The 12,523-nt window shown below is 36.3% G+C and overlaps 1 protein-coding gene across 6 annotated transcripts in view; it reads left to right on the top strand.

The window, feature by feature from the left end:
- CACNA1D (calcium voltage-gated channel subunit alpha1 D) overlaps positions 1-12,523 on the top strand; it is a 172,461-nt gene that overhangs the window by 57,210 nt on the left and 102,728 nt on the right. For 5 of the 6 annotated variants that reach the window (XM_083869460.1, XM_083869461.1, XM_083869458.1 and 2 more), the window contains exons 4-7: positions 3,890-4,029; positions 7,757-7,899; positions 9,316-9,468; positions 10,655-10,851. In XM_083869460.1, the coding sequence (XP_083725586.1) occupies positions 3,890-4,029; positions 7,757-7,899; positions 9,316-9,468; positions 10,655-10,851 (633 nt within the window). Of the gene's footprint in view, positions 1-3,889; positions 4,030-7,756; positions 7,900-9,315; positions 9,469-10,654; positions 10,852-12,523 lie in introns of those variants that run through there. The other variant, XM_083869462.1, reaches the window with a different exon arrangement.

Genomic DNA, 12,523 nt, shown 5'->3' with positions numbered 1-12,523 from the left:
TTTTTTTTTTTTTTTTTTTTTTTTTTTTTGAGAAAATGAAGTTCTTACGATTCTACCTAAACTCATAGGGTGAGGGTAGCCTTTGTTTTGTGTTCCATGATCAATATCAAACACAAACTTCATGGATTCCACAAGAAAGGCAGTTTATCTTATCAGTCCTGTTGCATCATATATTCAAGAAAAGATTGCTGCGACTTGAAGATTTTGAGCGGCATTAACAAAAGTGTCAGACAGCCTTGCTGGAATCAGCTGCCTGTAAGGAGAGATGACCCAGCTTTATCAAATCAGTGAACAAAAAACTATTAATCTATACAGCCTCATGATTAGATCCTTCAGAATGCAGACATATTATTGTGCTTCTTATTTTCTTTAGGTTTACAGCTGTCACTTTTTTTCTGCTAATTTTATGATGCAATGTAGAACTAAATGCAATAATAGATATTAGAAATTATGTGCAAATTCTACTTTAATCTCTGCAGTTTCTTAGAAACAAAACGCCTTATTGGTTTATTTTAATAGAGATTTTCTTTTGCAAGCACTCAATACATGCTCTTAGGTATTTCCTTATTATTTTGTTTAGTTGTCTTCTTTTTTAGTGTTCCTACTTCCATTTTGAATGAAATTAAGTGTTTGTTTAAAGATATCAGCTAAATTGATCAAAATATAATCTCTCCACTGTGGAGAAAAGAGAGCAGATAAATGTGTGTGTCATATCCTGCTAAAACTGTGGTCTTGAGTCTGTATTTTGAATTTATCTCTTAATTTTTTAATTTCATTTTCCCAAACCAACCCTCCCTCTACAACTCTTTCATTAATACTGAAAATTAAATGTTATTTACTCTTGAATAAATGGTTGCTTAAACTCTATACATAAAGGTGATGTGTGACCTCCAGATGTATCAGGGTTGCAGAGGCAAAAATTGATGTCCACAGTGACCAGCAAGAAATTGCCCAAATGTGAGAAGAGACCTCCAGAACCTTCCTGAGGGTGGGCAGGGTTGTTAACTCTGCAATTTGTGTGAGAACATCTGTTGAGTATCTACTTATTAAAGAGCCAAACAGTCTGTAAAGAAAGCACAGCCTGTACTTTGAATATTGTTAACTATGGGGCCAAGTCATTCATCTGGCCTCCGTGGAAGACACAGGTTGTGCTCTAAAAATAAATAAATAGATTGAGCATGTGAGAGCATGGAAGGGAGGAAAAATGAAACAGTGAATATATGGAATTTGTCTGATTTAAATGAGCACATATTTAACTTAGTGCCCATTGTGACTTCCAGGTCCTTTCTCAGCCCATACAGGTGCGGGATTATTTAACCCAAGGTGCAGCACTTCTGATTTTTCTTTGCTGAGATTCATGTGGCTTCTGTTGGTGCAGCTGTCAGGGTTTCTTATGGTCCATCTGCAAAGTGACACTCACCGACCTTAAGCCCACTGGTGGGTTTAAAAATGAGATTGTCCTGCTTTCTGTGTGGCTCTAGTGGAATGTTTGCAATGCTGTTTAGGAAATAAGAAACACTCCTGCTTCCGTAAGCAAAATAGGATAAGCAGGAATGAGACCAATATTATTTTTAAAAGATGGATGGTAAATGATAGGGCAGAGTTGAACAGATTTTAATTGTTTGTTCAGATTTGAACAGTCCCATTAAAATGAGCTGCAGGGCTGTGTGACCATTAACAAAGTTGTGTAACTTTGGCATTGAGGCAGATGTTTAGCCCAGAAAGCATTGAAATATTTTTGAAGGGGAGCAGTGAAGAGCAAAGATGGGTTTTAGGATGGAGCTGGTACTTTAATGGATGGAGTTCAATTACCTGGTTGCCTATGAAACAGAATGGTGGACATAGGGACCCATGAGGTTGTTTTAGCTCAGAACGTCCCATCCAGTCCTGGATCCTGTCTTCCTTTTAAGTAAAGAAGCTGTTGAAATTTGACATATATGAAATGTACATATTTTGTCTCACTTTTTTTTTCACTACCATGATTTTGATATATATTTTGTGTATGGCAAATGAGAACCATAATATTTTTGTCTTCCTTATGTTTTCCTACATTATTTATCTTCCTATAACCAAGCTGCAAATTTAGTTCTATGCAGGGTGACAGAAATAGCTGTTATTGTGGAATGTGTACGTGGTAGGATTTCCTGTTTAAGCATTTCTGAGTGTGTTTCTCAGGAATGCTGATTATTCATATTATTGTAAACTCTGTGGTGCTCTCTAGCCAAAGAGATCTGATGTATTTTGGTGCACAAGACATTCACATTTCTTGTGTCAGGCCACTTCACTCTTGTTATCTAGCAACCGTTCATGTTGATTGGTGATGTTGATGTTCATGTTGATCATGTTGATGGGAAAGTGGAAGGGACAATTTTGAAAGAATTAGTAAGTTTGAGGAGAAGGAGGACATCCATTGGTTTCACTGGGCTGGAAGATCACACCCAAAATGGAAAGTAGCTGAGAAGCCTTAGATGGAGCTCCACAGTATTTATGAAGTGTACTCAAACGAGGGGAAAAGCAAAGCAGTAAGAGAGCCTCACCTGCCACAGTGATCCCAGGGTGGTGCTTGTTGCAGGCAAAAACCTGGAGAGGAGTTTGTTGATTGCCTCTATTAAATCCCCAGTGTCAGCTTTGTAACTGGATATACCGTCATATACATAACCATCCTAAATGGCCTTTTTGGCAGGAAAAGAAATCTTGCTGCCCAAATTAAAAATCAACACATAAGGATATCAAGATCTTTAAGTTGCAAGTGATTAAGATTTGGTTTTTCCTTTGGTTGTGTATAAAAGTGCCAAGCTGTGTGACAAATAAGGAATGTGTATTTTTGTGTGTAAAAAATATGGATAATGTATTTCTGTGTGTAATGTGTATGATGTTGCTGTTCTATTTGAGTAATGAGAGCAGAAGATTGTAATCCTGACTGAGCAGTTACAGTCATGTAATTAATCTGGTATGTGACAAATGAGCGACATCATGTGTTCCTGAACAAGTTTAAAAAATGAATCATACTCTTTGTACCTTTCATTCTTGGCTGTAATATTTGATTAGCAACAGATAAGTAACCAAAATGTTATAGAAAATAATGAAATGATCTTGTCTGAAGTTTAAAGAACAGAGATGTTAACTGCTCTGTTTTGATAGCAGTGACTTCTATAATTTACCAAATCAAGCATGTTAATAATATTTCTGGGGGTTTCTTCTTTCTAAAGTATCTAGTTAGCTAGGAAAAGCTATTCAGTATATAGCTCTGAAATAGGAATTTTGGTAAAATGCAGAAACTAATAATATTAAAAAAAAAGCATTAAGTCTGATGTTGGAGCTTCAATGATATGAAGTGGTGGTACAGGACCTTAAAATGTCTTCAAACATAGTAGGGTATTTTAAAGAAATTCAGGTGATGTGCAAGGGAGAATAAGTCAATGCAAATTTCCATATCAAGATTAAAAAGTTGCAAGATAGTGTAAAATTAAATATTACATAATTAAGAAAAAATTTTTGAGTAGTGAAAGGAAGTATACCACTGATTACCTTCCAAGGATATTTCTAGGGCTCTGTTCTATAGCATTTTCTGGTTATAATGAATGCAGAGAACCCTATTGACCTGGATGGGACTGTTTGCTTAAACAGAGGTACAGTATGCTTCCATGTTTTCAAAAACAGCTTTTTTTCCTCACACAGAATGTGAAAACAAGAAAATCTAGTGCAATTATGTAATTGTAACCTTGTCAGTACAGTTATTATTCTGTGTTATGCAACTAAAACCTGTGAAATAAACTATCATGAAGGTATTTCCTTAGTCCTGAGCAGTAACCACTTGTTGCAAATTGTCCATAGTAAAAACAGCTGTTACATTCATTGTCTTTCATTGTATTCTTTTTGTCTTCCACAGGAAAAAGTAGAATATGCCTTCCTGATAATTTTTACAGTTGAAACATTTTTGAAGATTATAGCATACGGATTATTATTACACCCCAATGCATATGTTAGAAACGGATGGAATTTATTGGATTTTGTAATAGTAATAGTAGGGTAAGTAGCTTATCTTCCATTATACAAATATTTAAAGTTTTCTTTACAGTGAAGTAGTCATAGTCTGTTTGTCTGTGAGTAGCAGCCTATGCTGGATTTCTGTTTCTTTGGAGTAAAAGAATAAACTGAGCGAAAAAAATTTAAAAAGTCCTAAAATTTCCAGTGTATCTGCACTCCATTGCATTTATAGTAGAAGTTCCTAGGGAATTCTGAGTCTTGCTGGAGATTTCCAGATTTGTTTTTCAGAAACTTTTCCATCTGACTTCTTCAAGGTAAACTCTTGGTGTCTTTCCATATATTGATCCCTTAAGGGTCACACATTATTATTTAATTTATTTGTTTAACCCTTCACTGCAGTTATGTGGAGTTTATCTGTTTCAAAGTGGAGAACAGTGGTTGGGGGGACAGAATTAACAGTGATTTCCTTGATATTCCCAAAGTATGAATGAAGTTGAGTGCTGCATGTCAGGCCCCAGATATAGATATTGTTTTGATTTGCCTGTGGTAGAATGTACGTTAAAAATGCTTTTTTTTCTTTACCCTATGCACCTTGCTGTACCAGGAAGCCTTGGAGAGTTTGTTCCTTGCCCCAGAGAAGGGACTGCTTGGGCCTCATGCAGGTTCAGAAGAGTGGAACTTACATTGTGCCCCTACTTATTGATAAATTATTTTTGTGTCAGGAACTCTATGTCAGAGGTTGTGCTACTTCATTAGATCCTGTCTTTAGCTATCTAGGGAAATAATCTTGAGATGTATATTCACCAATTTCCTAAATGTTGTGGAGATTATGTTAAAAACCGTTTGACCAGTAATGTAAATTTTGTTTCCTGAAAGTATATATTATGTAGAACATGGAGAGCATTATCCATGTATAACTCTGTATGTTGTAGCAAACTTGGCTTGCAGTGTGCAATTCTATTTTCATTTTTAAATTCAAACCATATCAGGGATTGCCTGTAATTGAAAAGGCTGAGAAATTAGAGTGTGTGCTGCTGTTAAGTTGTCACTGCATTAAGGGAAAGAAAGAGATGCTAAGTAAAGGAATTTGTGGTAAAGCATTGTTAAATTTGAGGAAGTACTGTGAATGTAAGAATGCCTGACTTGTAACTATTTGATTATGAGATGCTAAATGTTACTGAGAAGGTTGTATTTGGGCCAGTCCTTTCGCATGCAGGCAGTTTTGGTCCAGGACTAAAATTTAAGTATAAATAGATCTTTCATCAGGTCAGGTCATTCTCAACAGATTGGTCTCTGTGCCTGAAGGGGAAGCTTGGTGGGCAGGTTGGGGACTGTCACACACGAGCTCTGTTCCCTTGCCAAGCAGTCACTTGAATAGACATCTTCCCTTTTGTCAAGTGACCACAGAGTTATAGTAACCCTGGAGCAGTCTAATTAACATGACCTCTATCTTTGGCTGTGTCCTAAATACATGATAACTAAAAAATTTTCCACTAATTTCTAAAACACTCATTATTGGAGGCTAAACGTAGTTAGGTCAAATGCTCGCACCGAATTTGTTGAAAATGCAAATTAAAAAAGACTGTATCTTATTAAATGCCTAAAAATATCACACTAGGATTAAGTTGTATTTAAAATCCAAAAGTTTGGAATACAAACTCCTCTGCAGGTTGTCATCAGCCTACCTGTAAGACAAGGTGGTCCTTTGCTAACATGTCACAAACTGACAAAACTGTGAGCAACATTTTTATTCTTTCAGTAAGAGCACACCCTGCATGATTAAGCAAGCATGAGTCCCATTTATTTAATTAATACATAAAAGCCCAGTGAAAAATTGATTTTCATATATAATCCAAGGTGGATATGGAGTCCCTTCTGGACTTGACTCTATTTGACTAGCTTCAATGGGAAATTTCATTAGCTTTTCATTTCAATAGCTTTGAAAGAGCTGTCATAATGTCCTATATTGAATGTATTGAAATTTGGTTTCTCAGCAGAAACTGTTGCAGTCCAATTGCAATAATCTTAATTATACCTAAAGAAATCTCTACAAGCAAAAGGGAAACACATATAGAGATGTTTTTAGTATCAACTCTTAATTAAACCTTTAATCTTTGATAAACTGTAGAGGGATATGAATGTAAATTTCAATGAAGAAATCAATAGTTTTATACCTTAATGGCTTTTTAGGAATGACATATGTCCTGGTTTCAGCTGGACAGTGCAAAATGACAGTGCTGTAGACAGAGCTGTGAATGTGATGCTTTCTACTCTTTGTCACTTTTCTCTGTAACCCATCAGAGTATGAATTACTTTGAGGAGTACTTGCATGGTCTCCAATGTAATTTTCATTGATTTCTGTGAAAGAATAAGGTCCCAGTAGAGAAAGCTTTCGTAGCACCTGCCTTTGCCCTTTAATTTTCTGAATGTTGTATGAGCTGACAGACTGAAAGGTTCCCTGAATGCAGGACTTGATTCAGAAGCCTTTTTAATAATGTCTGTCTTTAGAGCACAAATAGTCACTCTTGAAGTCATTGAGGTGTTGGTTTTCCTGCAATTACGCTTCTGTTAAATTCTAGGGCTGAATCAGTACCTGGAATTCCATGTCTGGATTTGGTCTAACAGTGTGTGTGCTGCTGATGTTCCTTGTAACATCTGTAGAGTCTTAAGGGCTGAGTTTTCCTCTGGAGCAGAAAGAAGCAGTCAGGGGATGGGTATTGACTGATGTGGGTCAACTGCTTACTTGGGGGAGGGTAAAGCCTTCAATGATCTAGTTTAGGCAACCTATTAAATAATATGTGATTTCAAGCAACTATCCAGTGTGTGATGGGGTTCTGAACCAGAGCTGTGAAAACTTTTCATGACCAAATGAAAACCCTGCACATTTCAGGCATCCTTTACAAGTGTGAAACTTTTTTCATGATTGCAAAGCTTTATTAACTTGATAGTCCTTTCAGGAGAAGTGCAGCTCTGCAACTGTTGAACCACAGACTCTGTGCAAAGGATAACAGAGTTTGTGTGGTCTAGTGACAGTCTAGAAACACATGCATCTGATATGGAGCTCCAAACTAAAATAAACCCAAGATGAATTTGGATTTCAAGAACATGCATCACTTTAAATTGCTGCTGAAAGTGGGAAAGCAAAATAAATGTCTTGCTAACTGTTCTAATGAATGACTAATTCATTTCTGCAGGGGAAAAAAGTACAATATAATAAATGAGCCATCTGGGAATATATTTTTCCTCAGAGGTATTATGTGTAAGAAACAAATCTTTTTGGTTTTATTAAATGGTGGATTCTAGTTATTTTTAAAATATTCAATTTCTGCTAACTGTATATAGAATATTATAGTGCTGTGCCACTTGGAGTTCATATATTCCACCAAAATTAACCCAGATCGTTTATTAGTTAAATATTTCGTTATTATGTATTTCTTCCTCTAAAGGGAAGATTAATTCTCCAAATGTTAAAGCTAAAATGTTTGAACAAAAGTGGCAAAGTAGCTCCGTTTATTTAAAAATAGCAAACTGTGTGTATAAGCTGAATGTTAAATTATTGGAAACTCTGTGATCCTCATTCCCTAGAGGGATTATAAAGTCTTGCACTTCATAGCTCTGTCCGTCATGATTTAATGTGTAAATACACCTCTCAATTTGACATCTGAACAGCTTTGCAGAATGATCTGCAGTTCAACTAATTTCCAAAGTAATATCTTTGACTGTGTGGTAAATGGAGAGTGATGACCTTACCTTTCATCTCGTTTTCTAGATTATTTAGTGTAATATTGGAACAATTAACCAAAGAAACAGATGGTGGCAGCCATTCAGGTGGCAAACCTGGTGGCTTTGATGTCAAAGCCCTAAGAGCCTTTCGTGTATTGCGACCTCTCCGACTTGTATCAGGAGTGCCCAGTAAGCTTCCTCTCTTTATTTCCATTGCAATCAGGGATGTGACTGCTCTAATTATTGACCTGTCTTCTTCCAAACACTACAGAAATGAGATGGGGTAAAGCTGAGTTTTTGTTCTCTGGTTATGTATATAAAGAGAATTTCAAGAGGAATGATACCCTATTTCAAGTTGAAGAAGGGATTGTGAATTCAGTCAGTGTATGATCTCCTTACACAGTTCAATAAGCAGACAGGGGAATACACTTCCTTTTTAGAAGCTTTATATAAAAGCAAATTACATGTAAAAATGCAAATACACCAGAAAATAAAACTCAGATTATTTTTTTTTTATTCTAAACCCCTGCATCTGAAAGTGTAGGTGGTCCTAAAATAGTTTATATGTTGGTAAGTGTGTGCCAGAGAACATTACACATTTCATGTTTCCTGCCCCCTCCAATGCACATGAATGCCTTCTGTTTATTTCAGCAGAGCTAACAGATAAATTAGGAAACTTAAAAAGTAGAACAATATTGTTTAAGAAAGCAATTGAATTTTCTGATGTTTCCTGTTTTCTTTTAATGCTTTATTAATTATTGAAGCTATTTGGGCTAAATGAGGTTCACGACTTCCAGTTCAGCTCTTTCCAAGGCATTCAAAGGAAAAAAGCTAATTCTGTGTTTATAATATCAGAGACTGTTACATGGAAATTACTGATTTTTGGCAAAAGGGCTTCAGTGAGGACAGAAGCAGTCCTATGAAATGTCAGAGAGGAAGTCTATCAAGTTAAAAAAGAGGCATATTCTATTCTCATTGGTATTGTGGCAGCTTCATTACTCTGGGATTAGGTCATTTTGATAAAGCCAAAAGTTGGATAAATATTTAATTCAAAAAAGAAAATACAATAATTTGGAAAGGGATAAATGATGAACAAATAAGTTTGTTCAGATTAAAAATGTGTTTCCCATATTTTTCTCCCCAGAGGAAGGAGACAATGTTACAATTGGCTTTGTATGAAAATGTGAGTGCACATTTTCTCAGAACATGCCACGAAGTTTTTGTCTTAGCACAGAACTTCCTCAAGGTCATATAGAATGACCTTCAGGCGCACACTGATTGCATGCCCTTTTTTTATAAAAGCACCCACAGGTTCTTGTGATGCATTTCACAATGACTTCTATGATATAAACTTTATTAACAGAGGAGCTAATTAGATAGAAAGTTTTAGATTCTTATGAAGTTTTTTATGTTAGAGGAACATTTTGTGGTTCTGGGTAGTAGATGCTTTAAAAAAATGTGATTAGCTCTGCATGTCTGTATTATTCAGTCTTAATAATGTATAATTATATAAAAATTTGATAGAGCAAGATGCAGAACTGTGGTTCATATCTTGTATCCTTTTTTTTTTTTTTTTTTTTTTTTTTTTTTTTTTTTTTTTTTTAGGTTTACAAGTTGTCCTGAACTCCATTATAAAAGCCATGGTCCCCCTCCTCCATATTGCCCTTTTGGTATTGTTTGTAATCATAATCTATGCTATTATAGGATTGGAACTTTTTATTGGAAAAATGCACAAATCTTGTTTTCTTATTGATTCAGGTAAGTCATTAAACTGTTGATTAAAATAAGGGTTTGATGCTGTTTTCTTTCAAAACTGTGGGATTTCAGTTTGAAATAGAACTAGGGCCAAAGCACTAAAGCTGCTGTAACCGCTGTTTACACTGGTCCACAATTTTAGGTACAGTGCATTAAATGGAAATAAAAAAAAAAACCAAAAACCCAACCAAAGCCACAAAAAATTTGAACTAGTTAGAGACTAGACCATCCTCTGAATAGTTTTTAATTTCTGATATGTGTAGCTGAAATATCAGTAGTGAAGAAAATAAGGGTGCCTACCTCTAAGGGACAAATCCAGATTGTGGCAGTGTGGTGAGGAATGCAAGTCTGAAATGAGTGAAGAAGGAAAACTGTTCTTCTGTGCAGGTGAAATAATGCAATGGAAGTGTGTGTTGTGGGAAAACTTTGAAAGAGCGAAACCCTCTTACCTGGTGGCTAAAGATGCTTTCCTTTCAGCTAAGTAATGAAAATGAGTCATTATAGGAATTAAGAATATAGGAATCCACTCAATATAGGAATCCATTTTTTTTTTTTTCATGGTCCATGTGTTGATGTGAAATGCCATGAAGTGAAGTAGCAGCAGTAAAGAAAAAATCAGCACGAGGAGCTTCTAAGAAATGATGTATCATTACATTGTGCTGCTTTCAACTGCTTTATTATTTTTACTAACCTATTTTTGAGGTTGTAAGGCCCAGATGTGAGAGAGAATAAAAGCCCCAAAGCTTTGACATGTTGTCTTTCTCAGCTTGAAATTTGGATTTATCTCACACCAGCATTGATATTTCCTCACATGAAGGGGTAACTCATGAAAAATTGTGGGCTCAGAGTTGTGATGGATATTGGAGCCATGGATTACTGTGGACAGGATTTCTCTCTGTAGACAGCGGCAGTGCTGGGTGTGGACTTGAGACAAGTTTTACACCACTCTAATTTCAATGGGATGGAACTATTTTATGGCAGAGACTGAAAATTTAGGTGGGAAAAGGTGTAGATGATGTCCCTGGAGCCTAGTGTCCATTCCCTGTGCCACTGATGAGTAGGACCGTGGGTTTGAGTTCCACTTCCTTTCTGTTTTCTCTGTTTAAACTGGGAACAAGGATTAGTGTTTGCTTTGAGATTTTAATATTCAAGGATTGATTAGGATTGTGATGGTTTGGTCCTTTTCCAGATATACTCGTTGAAGACGATCCAGCACCTTGTGCATTCTCAGGGAATGGCCGCCAGTGCGTCATGAACGGCACCGAATGTAAGGGTGGATGGGTTGGGCCCAACGGGGGCATAACCAACTTCGACAACTTTGCGTTTGCAATGCTGACTGTGTTCCAGTGCATCACCATGGAGGGGTGGACTGATGTGTTGTACTGGGTAAGTTCATCCATCACTCAGCTTTGTTGGCTTTTAAATTAGCTCCTCTGTTTCCAAGCGGCAGTTGAGCTGTGTTTCACATCAACAGGAGATCTTGGTGAGTTTTGCAGGAGACAAGCTCGGCTGCATACTTGTTTCAGTCACAGCCTGTTACTGGATTCCTCAGGCTAAAAGGGCATTTTAGAAACAAATTTATTCATTGCTTATTTGAGGCTTTTTTTTGCCTGTTCCGTTTGGATAAATGTAAAACTACATTTATGTCCTTTGGACTAGCATTTTTTCGTGTGAGCCTACAGATATTAAGTATGTCTTCACTGATTAGGCTTAAGAGCTCTCTTTTTGCAGTATTTGTGCAGATTTTTTTTCACAATGTTAACATAAATTAGAACAAAGCAAGCTCTCAACTGATATTGCTTGCCATGGGGACTGAAAATCATGTTTAGCATTCAGAAACCACAAATTTACAGAAGCAGTGGCCCTGACATCATCTCCATGGAAGCAGCAAAAGGTATTTAAAAACCCAACTGTGTAAATCTTCACCTTTAAATGCTCCTTTGGTGTAAGGTATGGTACTTCAGAGTCTTGCAACATCAACAGTCAGCTGGACACACACTGGGAAACTGAAGAATGGAGGAAAATGAGCACACAGATTTTTAAAGGAATAGAGTCACCTATACCCACAGACCATTCTGTGCTTAATGCCATTCCATTCTAAGTGACATGACATTGTTTTGTCAGTCTTGGAGTATCTCAGTATCTGATGTGAGTGATTTTTCCAAGGTCATTCAAGAAGTCTTTGACAGAACCTCCCACAGGTGCTGAATATCAGTGGGAATATTCTGTACTACTTGGTACACAGCAGTTAAGTCTTTGCAGCTATTAGGGCCTTAATAAAAAAGACAATTCTAACAGTTCAAATGTTACAAAACATGTATGGAAGAAGAAAAGTGATTTCTGGTAAGGATCACTGTTAGCAAGCTGTTAAAAAGGGGGTGAGTTATCTCAAGGAATATCTTAGTGGAACTTTAGGTTTTGTTGCTGAGAGCAGCTCCCTTTGTGAGTTTTTTCAAATTTGTCTGGCCAAGTGGGATTATTTATTAATAGTACATCTGTTATGGAGTACTGGATGCATTTAAGAGTGTGGTATTAGCAAGTGAATGACCACATGATTCTAAGTAGTCATTTGTTGCAAATCACGGTGAAATAAGCTGTTTCTAAAACACAACACAGAGTCTCAGATAAAATCTGTGATACTGAAGTATGGAATATGGACATGGACATGTTTTTAAGAGAATATCATTGTTAAAGATAATTAAGATGGTAAAATGGCATTCTTTTAGGATTGAAAGACAACTATGCTGTCTTTTAATCCTACAAGATAACTATGAATATCTTCTTCCACTGTCTGTTGTCAGTTGCAAAACAGGCTAGAAACACACAAACCATCAACACTAATGAGTAACCATTATGTATGGATATAGGCTATTGTATGATTTCCCATTGTAAAGCTTTTTCATTTCCTTGGAGTTTGCACTCCAGCTCTCCCTAATTTTCTAAGAGACTGTGTGAATGTAGAATTAGTATGTGCTTTATGGTTTTTGTTCATGGTGATGGCAATTAATTTAATTATTCCTGAAAAGGGAAGGTGTGCCATGGTTGTCTAGAAAAAAAA

This window comes from Zosterops lateralis (assembly GCF_965231275.1).
Source record: "Zosterops lateralis genome assembly, chromosome: 11".
Classification (NCBI taxonomy): Eukaryota; Metazoa; Chordata; class Aves; order Passeriformes; family Zosteropidae; genus Zosterops; species Zosterops lateralis.
The sequence above is the reverse complement of the archived record's forward strand: the minus strand, read 5'-3'. Positions and strand labels throughout refer to the sequence as shown.